Source organism: Acomys minous (assembly GCF_964271855.1).
Source record: "Acomys minous genome assembly, chromosome: 7".
Classification (NCBI taxonomy): domain Eukaryota; kingdom Metazoa; phylum Chordata; class Mammalia; order Rodentia; family Muridae; genus Acomys; species Acomys minous.
In genome coordinates this window covers 30,455,041-30,481,592 of record NC_140488.1, presented here as the reverse complement: position 1 = coordinate 30,481,592, position 26,552 = coordinate 30,455,041, and the positions used below count along the sequence as shown (strand labels likewise).

At 36.2% G+C, this 26,552-nt stretch overlaps 1 protein-coding gene across 2 annotated transcripts; it reads left to right on the top strand.

Annotated features, from left to right (window-relative positions):
• The first annotated feature begins 990 nt into the window (after positions 1–990).
• Positions 991–25,939, top strand: SH2D1A (SH2 domain containing 1A). 2 transcript variants are annotated; one of them, XM_084789580.1, is made up of 5 exons: positions 991–1,095; positions 1,296–1,444; positions 17,812–17,875; positions 22,668–22,809; positions 23,962–25,939. In XM_084789580.1, exons 2-5 carry the CDS (start codon positions 1,308–1,310, stop codon positions 23,997–23,999), a joined length of 381 nt encoding a protein of 126 aa, XP_084645706.1. In that variant the 5' UTR covers positions 991–1,095; positions 1,296–1,307; the 3' UTR covers positions 24,000–25,939. The 2 variants fall into 2 exon arrangements, with proteins under 2 accessions (XP_084645706.1, XP_084645707.1); XM_084789581.1 differs by lacking the exon at positions 991–1,095 and having other exon boundaries at positions 1,132–1,444; positions 22,668–22,800.
• The last annotated feature ends 613 nt before the right edge of the window (positions 25,940–26,552 follow it).

The window sequence follows — 26,552 nt, the reverse complement described above, 5'->3', positions numbered from 1 at the left end:
TTACAATATAGCTATCAACACTTGCACAATAATATAAAATGGATTTTATATGCAAAATGACTGAGGCCTACCTCCATGCACCAAAGGGCATATAGAAGTTCACATACAGTACCACTGGACATGCCAGACTGGACAGCAAAAGAACTACAGGTGGCTGAGTAAAGCTGGGAGTGGAAGAAGTGCTTTCCTCAGGGAAGAGTACACTAATTGGTTTTCTGGTGCCAAACGGCCATCCATAAAAATGTATATACATACACATAGCATTATACAGACTCAACAGGTTGTGTTCAGGAAAAAAAAATATATGCATGCATGCAATAACAATGTTGAAGGAGAGCAGGGAGGGGTACATGGGAGTGCTTCAGGGGTGAAAATGGAAGGAACAAATGCTGTAATTGTATTGTGATCTTAATAATTAAAGAAAAAAGAAGCACCAATAAAACGATTTGTTCTTCTTAAATTCTTCAGCTAGATCCGTCTGGAAATTTTAAAAAACATAATTACAATTTTTGTGTGTGACTATACTGATACTTTTGGATATTGGACAAAACATTAAGGTAAAAATAAATATTTGCTTGGGCCTAATATGGCTTAGTTGTAGAAGACTAGCTGTAAGGTCCCGGATTCTGTCATCAGCACTAAAGAAAAGAAAGCTTGTTCAGGAAGATCTAGCCCTAAAGTCAACAGTTCAACAGTACTTGGTGATGTTGTGAAAGCCTCATGGCCATGTTCTGCAGTGATTTTGTAGTTTTAGTGTTTTATGCATTTATTTTGTCATTCTTGATGATGACATGTACCATTTGCCTCTATCACCAGTTCGTTTGTATAGCAGTTAAGCCAAGTCATTGCTGATGGCCCTGCAGATTGCAGTAACTACACAAGAACAAAAGCACTATCACGTTTTTCATCTTTGTGCAAAGTCTGTCTGCATTGCTGGCGCAGCTCAAATATTACAAGCGCTCACCTCTCAGTATGCCCCCTCCCCCACCACGAACACTGTGTTGGAGAGCAGGTGATCAAACCCCATGACAAGTTTGAAGCTGCTAAACTGCTGAGCTGGCCTTAATTGAAGTGTGAGAAGAGGTTTTAAGGCAGGTAGATAACATCCTGTTGTTGGGCGCTCCTCTCTCTCTCTCTCTCTCTCTCTCTCTCTCTCTCTCTCTCTCTCTCTCTCTCTCTCTCTCTCTCTTTCTTTTCATGCTGGCTGCTCTGGAAGTCAGGTGGCTGATTGTGCCCAGCAGCCATCGCAGCAGCAACATCTCCCTTTTACCATCTTCCTTCTGGGCCCACCATAGAGTCCGCTAGGCATGGATGCAGTGCCTGTGTACCATGGCAAAATCAGCAGGGAGACCGGAGAGAAGCTTTTACTCGCTACGGGGCTGGATGGAAGCTATCTACTGCGAGACAGCGAGAGTGTCCCTGGCGTGTACTGCCTGTGTGTTTTGTGAGTACATCTGCTGAGAGATAGCGAGTGTCCCTGGCATGCACTGTCTGTGTGTTTTGTGAATACATGCAGATAGTGGTAGGCTGATAGCCTTGACCTTGTAGGGGATGGGCTGGATGGAGGGGCAGAGGATTACAGCTTTCGGCAAAGGTATTCAGGCACACAGGCGGCAGGAGCTCTTCTATCTATAATGCATGGTTCCAAGGCTTCCCCAGACTCAGCCCAGGACTGTGGTGTGTAGTACTTGGGTGTAGTTCCTTCACCGGATATGTCATCTTCTGGGTTTCAACAGTGCAGCTTTAGAAGCTTCACTGAACCTCCTTTAGAGTGGGAACTGTGGCCTAGAATTTTCCTTTACTTTGAGAAAGACCCATGCTCTGGACTTCTGCTCTGAGTCCAAGTAGACACCAGGATGGTGGAGCCCTGGGGTGGTGAACTATTTGTATTTTGGGCCGTGAGTTAAGGGAAGGGACGACCTCTCTCTCTAATTCTCTACAAATGTGCTTGGAAATGGTATGCCAAAGAAAATCATCTAGGAAATGCTTGGAGAAGTGGTCAACCAGGAAAATGAATCCATTACTTTAAGAATATAGCACAGGGAAGACAGAGGCAGGCTGATATGTGTGTTTTGGGTAGCTAGTCTGGTTTACATAACCAGTAACCATGCCAGCCAGGGCTAGATAGTAATATCCTAAACAACAACAACAACAACAACAACAACAACAACACAAAGGCAGTGCAGTACTGAAGAAGATGCTTGTGAAAGCTGGAGCTGCTGAGTTACCTTGCTTTCTCAGGGGGTTTTAAAACTGTGGGATGTTTTAAACAGGAGTTTTAAAATGTGGGATGCCTAATGAAAGAGAGGAGTGACAATAGTTTTAAAGAGCACAGAAAGAAAACGCCACTGTAATGATCCAAATTTGCTGTTTGCCTAGACTGTTCTTAGACTGTTGCTCCATTTTGAACTAGATGCAACTGCGTCTTGGCTCCCAACCTCCCCTGGGCAAACAGATCTGAGATTGAATCCTACCATAGACATACTGTAAATTTGTTATCTCAGTTAACCGATCTCTTAGCCCTTGAGTTTAAATGGGTTTCATATTCCAAGGGACTGTAAAGATTAACTACTTTCTTGCATAAAAAAGTGAAAAAGTGAGCACTGAGCTTGACACTCTGCAGATGGTCAGTAAGTCTGGTTTATTATTAGTCTCTTACTGGACAAATTACTTCAGTACTCATGGAGGCATTCTACAGAAGGACTTAGTTCAAGCATTATTGCAAGCAAGAAAAAAAAACTTCACAAAACCCTCACTCCAGCACTGTGAAGTCTACATAAAAACAAAACTAAGAAAAATGCTTGGTAGTGAGTTCTGTACATGATGATACACTGCAAAATTTTGAAGTACTTTCTAGGTCAGAAAATAAAGATGAAATTGAGGCTTGTGTGGGAGAATTGTTGTTTATTGATTTTTAAAAATGGCCAACCCTTTTTTGTGACAGTTTTAAGATCATGCTAAATACATTTATCATAAAGGCTTAAAGGTAAATATATGGAAAATAATTTTCAGTGTTGAGTACAGAACCCAGAATTTTGTATATGCCCAGGAAATGCTTTTTTACTGAGCTAGACACCCAGCCCTGGGTTTGGACCTCTATGTTTCCAAGTGGAAGCCTAGGAAGGGCAAGGAAAGCCAGTGAGTGTCCTTAGGCTTTTTTCTTGTCAAAAGATGAAGGATGGTAAGTGAGACAGATTGCTTGGCAAACTGATAATGGAGGTAGGATGCTCTATAACCTAAAAGGAAAAAACTGAAGGCTCAAATGAAGCCTGCATAGGGGACAGAGGGCTAGAGACAGCATTCCTAAAATGTATACTTTACACACCACCTGGTTATTCCTGAAGGTCACCAACAAGCTTGCTCCCTACTCAGGATTTTACATCTTCTCTTCAACACATATCCCTTGATCATGCTATCCAATGTTACGTGCCCTTTCTGTGTTGCCATTCCATTACTTTTATTCAAGGAGCTTTAAACTTACTTACCTTGTTTACTTATGTATGGGCTCTACCACAAAATACCTTCATGAAGGAAAGAAACCACTGACTCTAGTACCAGGAACATATCCTGGGACATAATAGGCACTCAGCAAACAATTTAGAATTAAATGAACTGTTCAGGCATATTGTACTCTTTACTGACAAGAGACTAGGGTGTGGGACTTAGGGAGTGGATCAGGTTCTTTGGAGCTTCACCTTCTATGCCTGTAAAATAGAAATCTGTTTTGTCTGTTACAAAAGATTTCTGCGAGTAAAATCTTGAAGAGAAAAAACTTTACGTTTTGGGGCAGGTAAGCCAGAACCATGTAAAGAAGTTTTCACCATTCTAGTTTGCATGGCAGGTGAATGCCTTATAAATGTAATTTGTGTTTGTTTGTTGTTGTTGACTAATTTCTCTAGGAAAACCTCTTCTTATGAAAATAGACAAGTGGAGAGCTCTCCTCCCGTCTCTAGAACGATGCCCTGTCATATGAGTTTTCAGGGTTATGGCCAGACTGCTGTGGAAGGAAGAGACAAGAATTATCTTTGATCAGTTCTTCAGGTTTTTTTTGGAGCCAAGAGTCCCTTTTGATACACATAAACCTTTCGTTCTCTCTTACTGTCACTATGTGGCACTTGCAAAATGTTATTTGGAACAAACCATACACTCCTACTTCAAAATACTGATCCATATGATATAGAGTAGAAAGTCATAAAACCATATTTACATGAAAAATACAATAATCACAGTTTACTCAGTGCCACTTTATTCTATTTTTTGTTTTTTCCCATTCACTAAGAAGGTTTGCTTGAACTTAAGTTTACTCTATTTTTATTGTATGCTTTGGACTGTGCTTTAAATGGCATTTTCAAACTATATATGTCTCTTTTCCAGTTTAAATGCCAGTCATGGCTCTCACATAGGACCCCTTCTCCTGTTATGTTTTAGAAAACAGAATGTTTCAAACATTGTAAAAGTTTTTGTAAAAAAATTTGTTCTTGGTGAATTTCATACATGTACATCAATCTTATTTTGATACCCGAAACATTCAATACTTTTAAATTATAAATTCTACATACCATATTTTTTTTGCCTGAATGAGTATTCTAGTTTAGATGTATAATTTTCCTAAGCAATAATTCCTGTTAAAAATAATTCCCTTTGAAATTTTGTCTATTTTATTATATTTATACTCTAATTTTCATATTTAGATTTTAATAATGGCACTGAATTTTTTATGTGGTTGTTAAAACTATTTTTTCCCATTTGAAGTGGCTATTTGCTTACTTTTATTATTTAATGATTTGGATCTTACTGCATTTCATACACACACACACACACACACACACACACACACATACATACACACAGACACACACATGGACATGGACACATCTTGAAGTGTTGCAGATGTGCTTTATCAGTTTGGTGTTTGTTATTTAATATTTAGTATTAAATGTATCACACAAACTCTTCATGTTTGATTTCTTTCTTTGCTTCCAAGTTTAGAAAATGCTTTCTTTACCAGAGATGTATAAAACTTCACCTTTTGAAAATATGTGGTTTTATTAATTTATATTGTACTCTTTAATTCCATTTGAGTTTTATTTTTATGTGCAGAAAAATCTAATTTGATTTGTTTCTAGGTAGTTTTCAATTATCCAACATAATTCATTACCTAGAATTTTCAGTTTTCATTTGTTAGGCCACTTTCCCCAAAACTAAAATAACTGACTAGTTATAATATTGTTATTGTTTCTGGACTATTTGGTTCAATTGATCTATTTGTGCTTATATTAATTGGATTAGTATATCATAATTTTCAAACATACTCAAAAGTTATTAGGTATTATCTACTGGTTCTTTGTGATGAAAGCGAAGATAATTATGTTAAATTGGATTAAATTAATATCAATAATAAATTAAAGAAATTGTCATCTTTAAAGAATTAACTCTTTTCAAAGATATGGTATAAGATTTTATTCTCTTCTGTTTTCTGAGTATATATGAAGTCTCTTTCATTGAGGTACATATTATACCCTCACAAATTTTCACTTTTCACTTCATTATAGCCACTAGGTAATATCTCATCGTTCCCTGAGATTGTCTCATAAAAGGAAAACTAATTATAATATTTTAAAAATAAGTTTGAAAAAAGCATATTTCCACAATTAGCATCCCTCTGTACATAGCTGATTATATGCATCTCTGATGAAAGACTTGGAAGAAGAAATGCATATATAATATTTTAGCCTTGAAGACATAGAATGTCATTTGTGGTATATGTCTTTGGATAAAAGAGTTACTTTGTGTTCTTTTTTGAGGGGTGAAATTGATGATTACTTTTCTCCTCTGAGAGTGTGAACACTATGAACTAGCACAGAAATATGAAGCTTCCAGGTCTATACCAGCTTGATTTCGCCATGTCTATGCATCAAGTATGTGGTGTCTTCAGCAATAGGGTCTTACTGTCAAGTTCCGGAAGATAACCAAGAGTGCTGGCAATAGCCTGTAATGGTGTTCTATGGGACCTCATTGGCCAACAATTCATTTGGTAGCATATGATGTCTGGTTGTTGCCCTGTTATAGAATAACTCCATTTTAACTCTTTATATATATACATATATATGTGTATGTATATTTATTTTAGGAAACATAAACATTAGTAGGCTTACATATGACTTTTTTGAGAGGTCTTTACTGTTATTTATCCCTCCCTGTATTCTGTCTTCTACCTTGCCTTCTCACCCACCACAATTTAACCCTTCATGTTCCAACATTCCCTTTTGATTGATTATACCTGTGCATTCTATCTCTCTTTACCTGAAAGCAGCCCCACATGGTCCCTTAGTACCTCCCTGACCTTTATGAGGATTCTAAACAAAACACACATATCTCAAGCTCCAAAGTTACCAATCACAAATGGGAGACCACATGCTATGTTTGTATTCCTGGGTCTGGGTTAGGTCAACCTGGAATAGCTGTATCCAGTTCTATCCATTTACCTGAACATTTCATAATTTCATTCGTGTTAATAGCTGAATAGCATTCCATTGGCAAACATCTCACATTCTTGTTATGCACTCATTAGTTTATGAACATCTAGGCTCTTTCTATTTCCTTGCTACTGTGAATAGAGCAGCAATGAAAATGGATGAGCAAATATCTCCATAGTAATTTTGGAGTTCTTTGGGTTGGAAGTAAAGTGCTCACCACACAACTGAGTTCAAGAAATAGAGGAGATGTAGTACAATAAAATTTCAGCTTATTAGTTGTAGTAGCAGAAAATGATGTGGCTAATAAGAGTGTGGCAATGAATTTAAGATTATAAAGTTTAATGAGAAATCACATTTTAGTTTACATCACTTTAGATTTCTTGTTTGTTTGTGTGTATGGTATGTTTGTATATGAGTACATACATGCCACAGGGTAAGTCAGGGGACAGCTTGCTAAGCTTGGTTCTCTCCTTATCCCACGTGGGTCTCAGGCTCTGAAGTATCTTTACCCATTGAGACATCTTGCTCACCTGGACATCTGGTTTTTAAATTCTATTGGGTATGTTTATTGATGCCACATCTTCATAATAATCTCAGTCATTAAAATGTTTTTGGATTGTTTATGTAGAATTTGTTCATAGTATAGTGAGCCCAAAAGCCATGCTACTATTAAGTTTGTTACACATCAGCCACAAAATGGGCAATTCACTGACAAAATATGGTAAAATCTGACTCTGGCTAACAATGTGAAATTGAAACCTCAGGGTTAGCCTGAAGTCGCTGTTTAGTTTAAAGATAGAGGATGTACGTGTTGACCTCTTAATGCCTCCCCCATCCCATAAACCTTGGGCTCTCCTCAGCTGCTTTCTCTTCAGCTACATCTCCTGTCCTCTCTTCAGCAGACAGTTCTAACTCTGTCTTTACAGATTTATCCTTTTTGTTGAGAATTATGCTTTTGAGATTCCCTTTAAGACCAAACTGTTAATTCATTTATGTTAATCTAAGAAATGCACCACACAATAGGGATTAAGAGTCAACATCTTCCCGCAAGACCCTCCGAGTACACAGTGCTACTCTGCCTCTAACCTAGCGATTTTTATCTTGGTCAAGTCCCTCAAATTTTCTTTTGCCCTGGATTAACAAGTGATGGTGGCAAGACTAGGATCATTATATAATTTTACCATTAGTCTGAATACTGAATGCCCTTAAACTGTACTGGAAATCCGTATCCACTCCCCCAAAATGAAGTTTGGACAACAGAAAATCCAGAAAGCTCTTGAAGGAGAATACAGTTTTAATAATGAAGACTTTGTGTGTATGGGGCAGTTACTATGGATGTTTAAAATTTAGTTACAGCAGGTATGGTGACCCCTGCTTGCAATCTTAGCACTTGGCAGGTGAGGTAGGAGAGATCACTCTGGCCTATATAATGAGTACCAGACCAGCCCGAAAGAGTACCAAATGTCCCTCAAAATCTGTTCCATAACCATATCTTATATGTTGTATATAGCATTATGTCGTCGAGAACATGGGAACCAGCTTGCTTAATTTGTGGTGTGATGTAGAAGTCAGATGCATTTGTAGCTTTTCTTTTTGAGAAGTCCTTTAATTATCATTAGGAAAGTTAATGTGGTTTTGTTGGTTTGAAGCCAAGTCCTACCCCAGCAGACTGGCCCATTGAGAAAATAAGAAATAAGTGGAGTGGCTTTGTACTTAGCCCTTGCTAGTCTGAACACATTTTAAAAGCATAGGGGACAGATTTAGATGAAATAAAGTCAAATTTTAGGATCAGCAATGACTAAAAACACACTTTGTATGTGTTATTTATAAAAATAAATTAACAGCAACAATTTAAAACACTGCACTGTTTTAAATTCTAAATCCTGGGCTTATCATGAATTCTAAAAAGCACCCCAATGGGAAAAGGAAGTGAAAATTGATCCATTTCTTGATTTGTCTATAATCATAGAAGGAGTCAGAAGCATGTGGCACTTTAAAAAAATAAATTACATTTTTATGATTTGTGATTTACAAAGGTACAGCCTTCTCAGCTTCTGTGAATTCAATATTTTTAGATTCTACTCATAAGTGAGATGTTGCAACATTTGTCTTCCTGTGTCTGGCTTATTTTATTTAGCATAATGTCTGTCCTCCAGGTTCAATCCTGTTGTCAAATATAGATAACATTTTTGTTAAGTTGGAATGATAGTACATTATATGTATATTTCAGTTTTTGTTTTTCAATCATTATTGATTAGTACATATTGTACAAAATAGTGGGTTCATTACAGTATTTTCTTACATATATATTTTGATAATATTTACCCATCAGCCTTTTTTTGTCTACCCTCCTGTTTTTTTTTCTTTTCTCAATTAGTTTATTTTCTATTCCCATGTTTGTTTGTTTTAAAATTTAGATTTCTTATATGAGGGACAGCATGTATATATCACACTTTCTTCATCTATGATTTATCTACTATTCATACTGAGGTTGATTTTTTTTATCCTTTATATTACAAATAGTGCTACATTTAACAGGAAAGTACAGAGTCTTCGGCATAATGATCTCATTTGGATATACACCCAGTCATCTATTGCTGAGTCAGGCAGTTTTATTTATTTTTCTTGTGAGGAACCTCCTTCTTGTTTTTCATAATCATTCTACTAATTTACCTCCCCACCAACAGCGTACAAGTGTTCTTTTTCTCCACATCCTCACAATACTTATCTTTCATATTTTTGGTAAGAGCCACTTGAGTAGGTACGATTTCAATTTGCATTTCTCCAATGATTAATGATGTTGAAAAATTTCATACTCTTTTTGTTATTTTGTATGTGTTCTTTGTGAAAAATAAGTTCAGATTCTTTGCCCACTTTCAATCTATTTGTTTTCTAATTGAGTTTTTTCCAATCTTAGACATTATGGATACTAACCCTTCTCTGGTTGAGTGGTTTCAAATGCTTTATCTTATTCTGCAAGCATGCTTCTAATTTTATTGATTATTTCCATGCTTGTGAAGAGTTACTTTATTTTTATGTAATTTTTATGTCTGCTTTAATCACATACTTTTTTGAGGGCATGTCTAAAATCTATTCCCCTATTCTGAGTAATTGTTACTTGTTCTGGATAAGGTAGGTTAATCTTACTTTATGTAGTCTTAAAAACTTACTTGTCTTTTTTCTTTTGATTCATTTCCTTGGAGTGTATGAATATAAACAAGTTCATTTGGTAAAAGATATGTACAGTTTTATAGCTTTTATTAACACTTAGTACTGTTTTTCTGTAACAGTGATTTCCTACAAGCAGAGCATATATGTGGCCTTTAAAAAGCATATTCCATGGTGAGGGAGCTGATTCATTAGCTGAAAGCATCTGATGCTCTTTCACAGGATTTGAGTTTGGTACCCTGTACCCATATCAGCTGGCTCACAAGTGCTGTGACCTTAGGGATGCAATCTGAGTTGTTGTGCCTTCGATTTCTCCATGTCTATGGAGGATCATTGATTAGTAAGTTCTATGACTGAAAAGCAGAAGTCACACACTACTGGTTTATCTGAGAGAAAAGTTTGTTCATTCAGAATCCAAGGGCTTAGGGTGGGGGAAATTGTTAATATTAGATGTTTTAATCATGAGAAAATGTATGTGCCATTGACACCAGCTTGTTTGGAGACTGAAGAAGGTAAGAGCTTTTGAAGTGGTACTCAGGTTCCTGCTGCTTAACCGAAAGTGAGATAAGATCAGATTCGTTAGGAAACACTTTTCAAAACATACTCATTTATTTTGACTAAATGAAGCTGAATGATGGTAAGGAGTTCTACCCAGTATACATTTTAGCAGCCCATTGCATTAGAATCTGGAAAACAGGTTGCTTGCCATTTTGCTTAAATTACTGAGCTTGTATTTTTTTTTTTGGTGTGTTTTTGTGTGTACATATGTATATGTGTTTGTGTATAAGAAGTGCTTGTAGAAATGTGTGCACATGTGTGTGGAAACCAGGGAACAACTTCAGATGCTATTCCTCAGGAGCTACGCATCTTGACTTTTTGAGATGCTACTCTTACTTTTCTGGAGCTCACCAACCCCAGTAGGCTGCCTGGCCAGTGAGCCCCAGGGATCTGCCTACTTCTGCTTCTCCAATGAAGAGAACACGTGTGCATACTATCATGCATAAAATGGGTCAGGGCATTGAACTCAGGTCTTTCTGTGCACAGGCATACACTTTACCAACTGTGTTATCTCCCAAGTTCTATTGTTGAGATTTTAAACACTGTTATTTCTACATAACCCTTAAAATTACTGCAAATTATTCCCATTAGTTGATTCCCAAAGGTAAAAGTAGAAATCAGGGCCCTGCTTCCATCACCATTTTTCTGGATGGCTTTAAGAAAGTCTCTTACACATGTTTCAAGTTTCCATGGTGAAGAGCAGAAATCAACGCCATTGTCTTGTTCCCTGTAGACTACTTACTGAAACTGGTGTGCTTTTAAGCAGATTTCAATTACTGAAAAATAAGCCCTTAGCCACAAAATAGTTTATTTTTCTTCAGCATACTACATATAAACACATAGTAAGTGATTTTAGAGATGATTCAAATATTTTGGTAAATCTACATTAAAAAAATAAAACATTTGTTTTATGATCCACCAACACTTAAATTGACCCTTGTTCAATTTCCCAAGTCAAATGAGCCCGATTAGAGTGTTTTAAATGTCTTTTGTAGTTCATTAGGTAATTAGTACTGATGGATATCAAGTAAAGGTACAGCAATTTAATTCAAATATTTAAAAGCTTTTTAATTCTAAAGGGACTTAATGTCAATGTGGCCAATGAACTAAGCATAGCCTTCTCTTTGTAAGATTTTACTATCATCTACTCTTGTAAGTTTAAACACAGTGATTTAAACCTACTTTAATATATTTCCTAATCAAAGATATCTATTGACCCAATACTGTGCCTAAGAACAGCAGCAGAAAATATATTAAATGAGACGATAATTTATTTAGACTCAAATTCAAAAACCATTTGAAAACTCAGTATGAAGGTAACCTTATTTCTATATTAGGAAAATATTTACTAAGAGAATTATGAGAGGTTAGAGAGATGGCTCAATGGTTAAGAGCACTGGCTATTCTTCCAGAGGAGCTGGGCTTGGTTCCCAGAAACCATATGGTGGCTCACAACTGTCTGTAACTCCAGTTCCAGGGGAGCCAATGCCCTCTTCTGGCCTCCATGGGCACTACACACACAAAGTTCACAGACATACTTGCAGGCCCAAAGTTCAAACATATAAAATAAAAATAAAATAGATCTTTATAAAAAAGAAAGTAATGACAAAATATTCAGTACACTGATGACCAGGGAAATTAACCTCAAAATCACAAAGTTATTCTATTGCTACAGTAAGAAAAAAAATAAATAATGACTGTTATTATTAAAAAAGTAAAGATAACAAGTACTAGTGAGTATGTGGTAAAGGGGAAAAATAACATTCTATTTACAGAAATGTAGATTAGGAAATCATTATGGAAAGCAGCATAGAAGATCTTAAAAAAACTAAAGCTACCACATTATTCAGTTATTCACTCCTGAGTATATATCCAAAGAAAATGAAACCAGTATGCCAAAGAGATATATGAACTTTCAGATTCATTGCAACATTACTTACAAAAGCCAAGAAATGGAAATAGCACGGGAATCCATCAATTGAGGAATGAGCAAAGAAAATGGAGACATAAGCAGAATGGAATTCTGTTCAACCATAAAGGGAATGAAATTCTGTCATTTGCAAAAATGTATATATAACTAGAAATCATTATACTAAATGAAATAATGCAGATACAGAAAGATATGTACCACATGTTTTTATTCATATGTGGAAAATAAGAAAATTGCTACCATGGAGATTGAGAGTAGCATGGTGGTTGCCTGTGGCTCGGGAAAGTAGGAGGGGGTAGGATGGGGAATGACTGATCAGTGTGCACTAAGTGTTCTAGTTAGCTTTCTGTTGCTGTGATAAACACAATGATTAAAAGCAACTTGTGGAGAAAAGGGTTTATTTCATCTTTTAGCATAAACTTCATTATTGAGAGAAGTCAGGGCAAGAGCAGAAAGAGGTTTCTGAACCAGAAACCATGAAGGAATGCTGCTTACTGGCTTGTTTCCCATGGCTTGCTCAAACTTGCCTTTAAACACACACACACACACACACACACACACACACACACACACACGCACATGCACGCACACACACACACACACACACACACACACACACACACACACACACACAGGGGTGGCAGCACCAGCACTTGCCTAGGCCCTCCCACATCAATCATTAGTCAAGACAATGCCCACATCGACTTGACTGTAGGGCAGTCTGGTAGAGTCATTTTCATAACTGAGGTTTCCTCTTCTCAAATGACTCTAGCTTGTATTCGTGTTGACAAAAAAGGAAAATAAAACAAACAAAAAACTAATGAGCACAGTTAAGAACAAGAATTTCTGATTTGCTTATGCACGGTCAGATGATGATTGATAATAATAATGGATTGTACATTTAAAAATATTACAGCTGCAGCACTCAGGAGAGCAGGTCCAGCACCTCGCCTGGGCAGCACAGTAGATCTGGCTCTGATAGTGGGGGCATGAGAGCAGGAAAAGTTGGCCCTGCGACTCAGTGAGCAATGCAGGAGAGCTGGTGGGTTGACCTACTCAGCGTCTACCCAGGCCTAGATCCAGGGCTCTGAGCTGGCCTATCCCAACATTCAAGTCCATCTATGAACTGCTGGAGCCCATGAAGGGGCCGGTCCTGCAGATCCAAAGCTGCAGGATCTTCATGACACAGGCATCAACAGGATATATGAGAGGAGTCCTGGTGAGGATCCAGTGTAAACAATGTGGCAAAAACCAGAGGCCTCGAACCAGACCAATGACTCATTCTAATAAACATTTGCAAGTAAAGCTGTATGGGCTGCGAAGCACCATGACACAGTGCAGCTTCCACAGCGAAATATTTTTATTTTATTTTAATTTTTGTTTTCTTTTGGGGACAAGGTTGCAGGGGCAGAAGGTGGATATGAGGACACGAGGAGAGGAGTGGGATGTGGTGCATGATGTGAAATTCACAAAGAATCAAAAAATTTAATTTAAAAAATAGGTGGAGTTCTGTTTATATCCCAAAGAAATAATAACTGTTTGGGTAAATATATTTTCTTAATTTAAGCATTATACAATATATACCTGAATCAAAGCACCAAAGTAACTGAATATGCTTATTTTATTTTTTGTGTACTAGTTAAAATAAATTTAACTGATAAAACATTTTAAAAGTTTATTAAGCAAATTAAGTATTATTATCACAAGCATTAAAATATAAATCCATATCTATTATAGTGCGTGAATCAAATGAGCATAACCCAAATAGTGTTTTTATTGCTTCTTATCTGGTCTGTTTTGGTTATTTCACTTTTCAACATTTCAGTTTCCTCATTTATAAAATGAATTTTATCATATGAATGTCATACAATGTTTTGAGGGTCCAAAGGATATAATGCATGTACTATTCAGTAAATTATTCTTCTAGAATTCATATATTGAAATCTTAACCTCACTATGTCTCTATTTGATAATAGGGCCTAAGGAGGCCTTTAAAATGAAATGAGTTCATAAACATGAAATCATAATTTTAAAAATGTGGTGACTTTATAAGAAGAGGAAGGACACATGCATAAACAAAAGGCCATGTAAGCACAGACAATGAACATGGCTGTCAATAAGCCAAGAAAAGAGACCTCAAAATGAAATTTACCATGGTGGCATCTTGTACTTGGACTCACAGCTTGTAAAATTGTGATGTATATTTATGTCTGCTGTTTAAACCATCCAACTGTGGCATGTTGTTATATCAACTTTAGTAAACTAAGACAGGGGCTAAGAAGTCAGATGCTCCTGTAAACATAGTCAAAAACATGTGAAAATGGTTTTGGAAGTAGATTAGTGGGTAGAGGCTGGAGGAATTTTGAGGTTTATGTTATCCCTGCTCCCCAGATTCTCATAAATAGAATGTTGGTAGAATTACACAAAAAAGCCTACAGCAACCCAGTAATGCTGAGAATATGAGACATAGTCTTTTCCTGGGAAGAGCACACCAATTGGTTATCCAATTGTAAGTATACATACAAACAACAACTGAACAACATATACTTAGGAGTGCATATGTGTATAAAACATGTTTGAAATAACAATTAATGAAAAAAGAGGCCATGATTTTAAAAGAGAGTAAGGAGGGATTTATGCGAGGGTATCCAGGTAGGAAAGGAAAAGGATAAATGATGTAATTATATTATAATCAAAACTAAAATAAAATAAAAAATAAGAATTGTTGTGTTGTTGAAGGTTATTCTGGTGAACAGTCTTAGAAAATGAGAAAGTTGTTGAAAGAAATATGATAATTTTCTAAAGTAGTTAAGAAACACTAGGCAGTATTGTAGTTTTGTGGATGACAGAATATATGAACAATGAAAGTGGTTATGTAGCTTATATTTTTTCTATTTTTGAAATTATATTATTATTACACAGTTCTCCATTCTTCCGAAAACTCCCATATTCTCCTCCTTGCTCTCTTTCAAATTCATAACCTTTCCCCCATTAATTGTTCACACACACACACACACACACACACACACACACACACACACACACACATGCACACACACATTCTGTATATAATGTGCAGGAGAAATTGTCTTCTCCAGGGAAGAGTATAATGGTTATCCAATGCCAAATGGTCAACCCTGAAAACATACATACATGTAGCATTATATTCCTTTCCCCCCTTTTTCTGTTGTAATGCTGATGACTTGACCCATTCTAGGCAAGCAATCTCCCACAAAGCTGTATCTCCACCTCTATTCCCAGCTGTTTGGAGACTTTTAAAGAAAGGTTTGAAGGAATAGGCTTGGTCATACCAGATTGCTTATAGCAGCACACAAGAGAAGAGAAATTAATTTAGTGAGAAATGATTTAAAAATGCAGAAAATGACCAGCTTACTCATAATGCAAAAACATTAGGGACTGGGAATAGAATGCAGTTGTCTGAACCGTGTGTCCCCCAAATAAGTTGAAACCTTATCCCCAATATGACTATTTTTGAAAATAAGATCGCTAAGAGTAAGTAAGGTTAAATGATGTCATAAAAGGAATCTGCACTCAGGTGTGGTAATATGTGCTCATAATTCTGATCCTCAGGAGGTTGAGGCAGGAAGATGATGGGTTCCAAACTAACCCAGGGTTACATACAGCTTGCCTCAAGTAAATAAATAACTAAATAAAACTAAGCAGAACCAAATCTAATATTATTGGTAGCTTAAAAACAACACAGAGAGAGAACTTTTTCTGATGTTCATGAGTCCAGACCTAAGAAAAACCTTCCTTGTTTCAACCTTGCCCTGGAGTTACCATCCAGAAATGTGAGAGATGATCTCTTTTGTTTAAGACATTCTGTCTGTGGTATTGTTTATGGTAACTGAAGAGAATAATATCACATTTAAAAAGCCTTGGCATACAACACCTATGATTCACGTAATGGGGTCAATGATTACCACAATTGAAAGGACAAACTGTTTTGAAGTATTAGCTATTTTTTCTCTCATTAATTTTATAATTTTAATTTAGTGTAATTGTCCATAGTTATAGTACACAGTGGGATATTTCAGCACATGTATACAATGTTTCATGATCAGATTAGTGTAATTGCCATTTAAACCACTTCATATGTTTATCGATTCTTTGTGTTGGTAATGCTCTGAATCTTCCTCACTAGAAACTTTGGAATACACAATTATAGTTGTTGTCGTCAGCCATAGTTAATCCATTGTCATGTAGAACGTTACTACTGATTTCTTCTGTCCATCAGCATACCATTTCAATTAAACATCCAAATCCTCCACACTTCCCAGAATCTGCTAACCACCATTTTTTCACTTTTTACACTTAGATTACCCATCATATTTTATGTGTGAATGTTTTGCAAGCATGTATGTATGTGCACCGAGCACTTGCTTGATGTTCATGGTGCTCAAAAAGAGGCATCAGATACCCTGAAACTGGAGTCACAGATGGTTATGAACTACTGTGGGAGCTGGGAATTGAGCCTGGGCCATCTGCTAGAGTAACAAGAGCATTTTAACTTTTTAGCTATCACTTGAGTCTTATAGTAACCACCATTCAAGTCTGTACTTCTTTGAGCTGAAAACTTTAGCATCCTCATATGAGGAAAAATAGATACCTTTTGTTTTTCTGTGCTTGAATTATTTAACATCCCGTCCTCCAGTTCTATTTATATTGCTGCAAATAGCAGAATTTAATTATTTCAAAGGCTGGATAACATTCCACAGTGCAAATACTTCTTTTGAAAATTCAATTACTATTACTACTATATTGCAATGTTATAGTTGCATAGTATAGTATATTACTATTACTATAATAGTAATATCATATTTCATAGCATGATACACTTATATTACTTTAGTAATTAATATAATCAGCATTACTGTTATTTAATTGGGTCTTATTTCAGTCAACCATTTTTAGCTTAAGACTCTATGTACACTTAAAAAACAATAAGACTTTGACTTGTTTAGAAAGCTACCACTCCCTATATAGTTAGGTAATCAATTTTATTTCTTCTCAAGTCACTGATGGAGTTGAAGGCCAGATAGTTTACCTTTACAAAGAAGCTGGTTGTTTAGGGGTTAAGATGTTTTTAGGTCTAGATAGATGTTTTAAGTTGATAATGATGAGATATGATAGATATTGATTTACATTCAGAATTTCAGATGCACCAAGATAGGAAAGATGTTTTCTTCAAGGCTGCCAAATACAAATAGCCAAAACACTAGGGATGTAACATTTATATAATTCTTGATTGTTTCATGGTTCTTCTTGCTGTAAGTAGTTTATTGTATATATGTGTAATAATATAAGTGTATGTGTAAAATAAAAATATTTAATAAAAAGATGTTTAATATTTTGATGTTTTCTTAGTGTGACAGCAGGTCTATAGTTCTTTTTTGGCCAGGCTCTCTATTATACAAATCCTTAGATATATAAATCCATACAGTTGTGAAAAAAATTACTGGAAACTGTGATTGGGCTAAAATAAGATACAAGCAAATTAAATCCAATGGCTTCGATTCCAGTGACTGCCAGGAAGCTGTCCGTGTACATCCTGTGTATATAAGTTTTATTGGTAAAAGTAAGTTCAAGTTTAGAGCACTCATTGTTCTTTTGTATTGTATTGGTATCAATTAGTAATGAAAATGTACTCTTTCACAGGTATCAAGGCTATATCTATACATATCGAGTGTCCCAGACAGAAACAGGTTCTTGGAGTGCTGAGGTACAGCTCTTTTATTTATTTTTACTTCTCTGGGTATCAGAAAAGTGCTTGAAATTTAGGTTGGTTTCAAAAAGAGAAGTTATATCATACACTACCAAAATATTAATCATATTTAAACTACTAATGCTCCATAGTCATTGATGGTTCATTTAGAAGCCCTTAGGAAATATTGGTTCCAGATCTGTACAGCCAGCACTGTGTGGAGTTGTATCCACTTTGAAAAATGCAGAAATTTGAAGGATCATCTGTAACTTACAATATCTCTGTGAACTTTTAGAAAGCATATACTAAGTACCGCTAATGTACCCACTGGCACTGTTGTGGATAAAAGCAAACAAACTGAGATTTCTATTTTCTACTAGTCACTAGTAGCTTTTAGGAGATATAACAGGGAATTAAACTGCAGTATGAGATCCTGGACCATGTCAAATGCATCTAGGTTACATGTGTGGTTTTTCCTATAGTTACTTTTGATGGAAGCAACTTGGAAAATAAGTGAGTGTACCAACATTTATTCAGAGGATTCACTTCAAGGAGTAGAAGATAATGCAAGTAGAGAAGCCCTTAGCTGTGATGTCTGGCATATAGTGAGCATCCAAAAATGTGAACTACTGGAAACTTCTCAACAATATAATTGTACGTCATTTAGGGCTAAGTTACCAGACACAACAGTTCAATCAAAGAGGCATTTCCAAGCATCTAGGCAACTGATGCTGCTCTGTTCACAGGCAAGTCTCTCAAAAAAGTTATGTTAGAGGCGTCTGGAAAGTTGGCATAGAGAAGAGGGAAAATTAGAGTTTTTATTAAATAAAAACTATTATTTGAGAATTTTATACATAAAAGCACAATGAATCTCTACCTCTATTGCAATGTTCTAAAGCGACGTTTTGTAGAATCATAGTCCTTTTCTATCTTGGGACTCCTTGAGAAGGGACTGCAGAAGGAGAGGAGGAGGTGAGTGGGTGTATCTGTGGGTACCTATCTTGGCTTCAATGGGTAAGATCCCTTTAGTTTTCCTTATGAACTAGGACTTTGAATAAGGTTTATTCAGAATGACAGTTTTTTGTGGCTTTGAAATATTTGAACACCACTGTGTCAGTCCAAGAAGTGAAATCTTTCTACATATCAGGGTAGTGGAGAACAGCCCATCTTATGAATCTATTAAAGACTCTACAACTGTGGTTTTCAAACTCAGGCTTTAGTTAGTTTCTGACTTTATAATAGTCCATCCTGATGGTAGGAACATTTCATTATGATCTTTTGAAAGCAAGGATGTTAATATAAACTTCTATTGGTAACTTAATTAATTTGTGTATTTAAAACATTATAAAGTCTACACAAAAATTTAAAATGTCTTACAAATTCATCAGTAAAAAGTAAAGTACAAATTATAAGCATTTGAATGGACAAAATGAATTAGAATACATTCAACCACACTGTTATCTTATTAGTTGGTTAATTTTATATTTTAAGTTTTATCTTTACCTTTTAGGTTTTTAAAAGTAGGATTAGTAATGAAACCCTAGGTCTCATGAATTTTAATGGAAAGTCTTTGATTTTCTTGTGATTTAAAAAAAATAGTTCTTTGAAAATTTTATACAACATGCTTTAATCATATTTACCCTTGTCCTCCAACTATTCCCAGATCCATTCCTCCCTCTCTATCCACCCAACTTTTTGTAATCCCCTCTTTAAAAAACCTGTCAATGCAATTCGTGCTACCCAAATATTGTTGGATGTATGGCCTTCCACTGAAGCATGGCTGACTTACAAGGGGCTATTCTCTTAAAGAAAACTGGCTCTCCTCCTGGTAGCTATCAATTGCCAATAGCTCCTAGGCTACAAGTGGGACTGTGCATACTTCCTCTCTCCATGCTGAGATTTTGTCTGGCTTAGGCTTGCATGGGTCTTGGGTATGCTGTTGTGGCCACCGTGAGCGCATATGTGAGGCTCTCCTGCTATGTCTGGAAGACACGATTTCCCTGTAATCATCAGCCACGTCTGGCCCTTCTGCTCTTTTCATCCTTCTTTGTCAATGATTCTTGGGAGGAAGGGATGGGATATGGATTCTTAGACACATTTTATAATTTGTTTTCTTCCATTTCACATAACATCATGCCACATTGTTACATACTTGTAATCGTTTTTAAAAAGCAGATGGCTTATTGAGTATAAATATCCCTTATGCTGTCTGATTTGATACTCCTTATATAATAATATCGTAATTATTTGCACCAAGAGAGCAGATGATTGGCATAGATTATCCCCAAATGTGAAAGAGGTAAAAACATCTTTGTTTTATGAAATGCGTATTGCATTTTTTCTGTCTACACAATTCGCCTTCTTCTAAGGTGAATATTAAGCTAGTGCATATTCTCCGAGATCATACTACCTGACTGGAAGAAATTCCTCCAGAGTGCATTGAAGACCAGCTGTGATTCAAAATATATTTCCATAGATAACTAAAGATGGCAGTGTGGGAAATACACAAATTTGAACAAGAACCCAATTCACTGACACAATAGTGTTGGCAGTAGCACCTTTTTGTGTGTGATACATGTCTTTCCAAAGTGTGATAAGTGGTATTTGTACTACTCTTAGGAAAAAACATTTTAGTTTGCCACACCATAAGAATAAGTCATGGCAGTAGCATTCTATCCTCTGTGTATAGATTGTATTTGAAAGCTAGGTAAGTCTAAGACATGTTTTAAAACGTAAGATTACATCGAGCCTTGAATCTATGGAATTATAAAGGACAAATATGCATTTTTTTTTACTTTAAGTAGACCACTGCTAATGATATTAACTCAGTCCTTGGAGACTAAAGTTATGATGAATTGTTGATTATCATTTATTAATATATATGTTGTCAACAGTGCATTGTCAAAATTGTACTGTTCTCTCACTGTCAATTTCTGCATCATTGGACTTTTCTGCATAGTTGGTCATCTGCAGACCCTTAGCTAGTAAGCAAATTACTTATTAGCCTAAGAAAAGCATCATAAATTAGGTAAGTCATTTCTAAAGAAATGCCGCCTCTTCAGTTCAAATTGCTTCTAGATGTCCAGTGCTATGGATAATCAAGTGTTAACTATCAGTCCCTGTAGAAAGGATGCCACTGTTGAAAATGCTTTTATAAGCCACAAGAACTAGCCTAAATGAAGTGTGGTTTGGAATTTCTACTTTGGGGAAATATGTAGTTTCTCCTCTGGCTGATGACTTCAGCTTCACTAGAAACTTCTTGCATCTATTCCTAACTTGAAAGGAATGCAGAGACAATTCTGCTGTTTCTGATCATATGTGTGACCTCACATCTGCTTATTAATTTACTTTATGCAAGATGATTTTTTTACATGTTTTATATGGAAAATGAGAATAATCCAAAAAGCGTATGTATATCTACAAATCTGTAAGGAAATAATGAAAGTAAGAGATGGGAAAGGGTTTTGAAAAATCAAAAGAGACCCCAAGAAAGACTTAAGGAAGCATTTTGTACCCATTGCATGCTTTTCTAATTTTTAGAGTCTGTCTTGGAGCCAAAGAGCTGTTTGAGTCTCTGCAAGAATGGCCATGTTATTTTTAGGTGAGGCTTCAATAGAAATTTAAGAAGGTCTTTTGATCATAGGGACAGATAGTTAGAGACTGTTTCCTATATGTTGAAAGTGTACAGGTGGGCACTAATTTACAGTAGTACTGGAAAACTACTTACTCGAAGGTTGGCAATGACTGAGAATAGCTTTGGATAGTCTGTTATCCCTAGCTTATGGCCTAGTGGACAGAAGTCAGTGTGCCAGCCTTCATGTTTGCTCATTAAATGCTAAAAACCAAGCAGTTTTCATCTCAAAAAAAATCTTCCAGATTGAATATCTGAAAAACAACGTTCTAAAAAAAGAAAAGAAACAAAAGTAGTCATTGTTCAATTGCTCATAGCAATGCTATTTTATTTTATGTAAAATGACAGTTTTGAGCTGGTGCTTAAAGCTTGGCTCATAAGGTTTGTAGGGATGTTGATTTCAGGCAGTGTCTTTGTGAGAGCACAGATGTCAGGGAAGAATACATTCCTAACAGCCACCTGCAAATGCAATCTCTTTAACAAGCCTAACAAATATATAAATAAAGGTGACCTTCTATAGCCTTTCATTTTCATGTCACAGAGGAAACCTTGTCACAGTGTAGTGTTGACTGTGACAACAGTTTGGGGGAAGGAACACAACATTTACATGAAGGATGAGTCAGTACGTCTTATGAGGTGAAAGAGTATAAGCAATAGCAAGCCATGCATTTGCATATATCATAACAGCCAGCTTTTAATTTTCTGTGTAGTATTTTATATTATGAAATGATGACAGGGGGACAGGTTGTTAGTTGTTGTTGTTTTGGTTCCTCAGGCTTTTTATTAATGGCCTGTAGGATCTGTGGGTTTTTTTTTATGTTTAACTGCCTCCCCTCTGTTGCTGAATTCATTGTGGGTAATGGCCTGTACACCCTTAGAGGTTCGGGATGTGTGATGGGTAGCAGTCAGGAAGGGCAGGGCTGTGTGCAAGAGCTTGTACAAACTAATACCACCCTTGGGAGAACTGAAATGACAGCTCATTAGCTCCTCTAGCAGGGAAATTCAGCCAAGCAAAGTAAGCTCTTCTGGATGTTGTTTTCCTTTCTTCCTTATGTTTTCAAATATTTGAGCAAGTTGCCCAAATGTTACCTCCCTCAGCTTCCCTCTCACGTCTTCTATAGGTCTTTTTCAAAGCATTACGAGGCAAATAAATAATATTTTTGGTCTTTTATTTTCCAGACAGCACCTGGGGTACATAAAAGATTTTTCCGGAAAATAAAAAATCTCATTTCAGCATTTCAGAAGCCAGATCAAGGCATTGTAATACCTCTGCAGTATCCTGTTGAGAAGTCCTCGGCTAAGAGTACACAAGGTACCACAGGTGTGCCTAACTGCTCAGTCTTGAAAGAGTTGGGAAATTTAGGGTTAAGGGGTCAACCTATTCATAACCACATCATAAATAGGAAGATCCGTAAGAAAAATACAAGGAGGTAACTGTAGCCAGCAAATCAGGTGAAAGGTGACTATGTGAAGGGGCCATATTATGCTCCAATACTCACTTTTAATAAAACTGTAGAACTGTAGAAAGTTTATGAGTCCATGGTATCTTAATCTTTTTATTTCTATTTTATTCTCCCTACTCCCTATTGTAGATAGTAAGTACCATTTTACTTCAGTAAATCCATGCACATATAATTTGAAAGATGGGATAGTTCAGGGAATATGTGGGCTGTCTCTTTTTTTGCTTATTGAACAACATCCTTTGCCCTTCATGCATAGAAAGGCTAATGCTAGCTTAGTTCCTGTGATTCTGACTTCTGAACTGATGGTGTTTGAATGAATGAATGAAAATTTACAGCATCAAAAGAATTCAAATTAGCAAACTTGTTTGATTTACTAGCACGTCTTCTCTTGAGCAAAGCTATTTTTAGTGAATGTACTGAGCTAAAGACTGAACAACAGCCAACTGGTACTTCTGTTGTCCTTTTATGAAAATGGGCTAATATTTTATTTTGAGTGAGAAGATGTACCTTGATTGATACCATTAATGTTTATGATAAAATGAGTTTTTATAATTTTGAGGACAGGAAACCAGGTTCCGGCATAAATTGATAATTAGACTCAAATGTGTATTAAATTAATGAATAGTTAGCCTTTGAATAATAATAATAATAATAATAATAATAATAATAATAATAATAATAATAATAATAATAATAATAATATAAATAGAACTCCAATTTAGAAAGCAGGTAGCTTTCTGTCCAGTAATCTATTTTTTATGGCATAGCATTGGGTTGAGATATTCCAAATTTGAGTTAAACTATTTTTTCCTAGACAGGGTTTCTCTGTGTAGCCTTAGCTGTCCTGGACTCGCTTTGTAGACCAGGTTGTCCTCGAACTCACAGAGATCCGCCTGCCTCTGTCTCCCAGAGTGCTAGGATTAAAGGCGTGCACCAGCACACCCAGCTGTTAAACTATTATTTTAGTACTGTACAAATTTGTCCTGATTTTTGCTATTCTTTTTCTTTAGGGAGGAGAGATTCTGATGTCTGCCTGAAAGCACCATGAAGAAGAGTAACACACCCTGTACTTTATTGTCAATAATTTAAGTATGTGCCAAGTCTTGTATATTGTAGATAATACAGTTCAGTGAGCTGCAAATGCCTTTTAAACACCACGCTAGTCCTGTAATAGGAGCATCTTGCCTGATGTTAAAGCTGAAAGTGGACAAGGTAGATAACAAGTGCTTTAAAGTGAGGATTAGGAAACAGACTCCCTTAGGGTATTTTTAGTTACTGTATTTACAAGTGGGAAACAATTTTAAAGCACAATGAAGACTTTACAAAAGACTAATGTCAACTCTTGCCAAATGTATATAAAAATAAAAAAATTTTTTTTTGGTCAAAAGCAGCATTTTTGTGTATTTGATAGCTACTGATTTGCAAGTCTTGTTTGACTTTTGTGGCTAGGCAGTTGGTGTGCAGATCTAGTGGCTGTGGTGCCTGAGGCTTCTTTGGGATTTATGAGGTTGTGTGCTAAAAGAAGTACTAGATAAAAGACTATTGGTTTAAATTTGAAATCGACCATCTTGCCTACAGTTCTTCTGCTAAGACAGTTAAACCTTTGGACTAGTGGGGTGTGGGTGGGCATACTTTTCCTTCCTAGACTTGAGAGGTAGAGGCGGGGTGATCATGAGTTTAATATTTTGTGGCTACAGCACACCCTGCTTCAAAAAACACCAAAGCCCACAGACCAGTCGGAATAAACAAGTCTGTGTTTTCAAATGGGCTCCAAATGTTTATTGTATTTCATGCTACAGCTTTTGAGATTACGTTAGAGATCTGATGAAATTATAAAATGCATTTTGCTTTTCACGTATCTCTGCCCTGGTTGTCTCTACTACAAGCAGAAATGTATTTGGAAGGGACCCTTCTGTGACTGTGTCTCATGATCAACTGATTTGTAATTAGGTAACCCCACCAAAGCTGTGGTTTCACTAATTTTCAGCAATTCTGAGTCATTGAAACCTAAGTAAGAGTTGGATTGCATGCAGTGTTGTCTTCTCACATTTATATTTCCATGGCTTCTGTGACTGATAGTATGCCAAGTTGCTTTAGGGCTCTCAGAATTCATTCACTCAACAAACATAATAGGGCACTGGGGGGCAGAGAAGTAGAAACACCTGTTTCTTGCCTTCAGGCAGTTCACTATCCATTTGGATAGGAAAACAGTAAAGGTTAAAAACAATAAAAAGAAACTTTTAGAGACCATGATGGCTATAAAAGTTGATACATACATAAATGAAGTTCCCATTATGTAGATAGATTTGTATTTAGTGGTAGGATGAATCAGTACAAATACTCTCGTTCGTAATCCATAGGAAAACTAATACACCAGAACTCTGGGTTTTCCCTGAACGTTGTGAGCTTGGTTAAGAATGAGTAAACTGCTGAGAGACAGAGCTACTCCATTCAGACTGAGTATTTAACATGGATGCTTTGAGGGTGCAAGGATGCAGTATGGCAACAGTGATGCCATGTGAATAGCTTGCTCATGGTTGAAATAGCAGCATCATTAACTTGCAAGGAAATTGAGTGGTTTATATCCAAGATAAAACAAACTACATATATTTAAACACTTTATTTAAAGATAGGATGTCTTGTAGTCCAGGCTGATCTCTAACTTGCTATGCAGCAGAGGATGACCTTCAAGTTCTGATTCTTCTGTCTTCACCTCCTGAATGGTTATATTACAGGCATATGGCACCCTATGTTATTGATGCTGCACCATGGCTTTTACCCAGGGCTTTGTGTGTGCTGGATAAGCAATCAAAATGCGTCCTCAGTTCCTAAAAATATTTTTAAATTATTTGTTTAAATTTAGACTTCAACGCATGTTCTTAACTCTGAAACCTGTTCATTCTGGAATAACTGAATATATGAGTGATTTTTATGTGTTTCTGTATAAGACTCTGTTTTGAAAAATGCTTTCTAAAATCATTAGTGGATTCTCACCTTTCAATAAAGTATTTGGAAGTTTTATTTACCTAATTTGTTTTTAATAATTTATTTATTTTATTTGCATTGGTGTTTTGCCTGTAAGTATGTCTGAAAGAGGGTGTGAGATCCTCTGGAACTGGAGTTACAGACAGTTGTGAGCTGCCATGTGTGTGGTGGGGATTGAACTCAGGATCTCTGGAAGAGCAGCCAGTGCTCTTAACTGCTGAGTCATCTCTCCAGCTCCCCCTAATTTGTTTTGAAATATTCATTTAAAATACAAATAGAGTCTGTTCTATATTAGTGAGTTCCAGGTCAACAAGGACTACATGGAAAGACCCTGCCCCTCTCTCAAAAACAAACAAAATATGGAGACATACACTGTTACTAAATTAGAGCATTGATAAAGACTACCTTACCCTATTGAAATAATTCCCTGGAAAAGTTAAGAACTTTACTGATTGTATTATTGTTAAACTTTCCAGCCATGAGCCCCTGTCCATCTTCTCTGGCTGGACTTTACTCATCAGGTTGATCACATTTCTTTTTTTTTCATAAGTAAATTTATTATCACCTAGTATGTAATAGGGTGAATTTTACATCTGAAATACTGTGGTCATCAGGT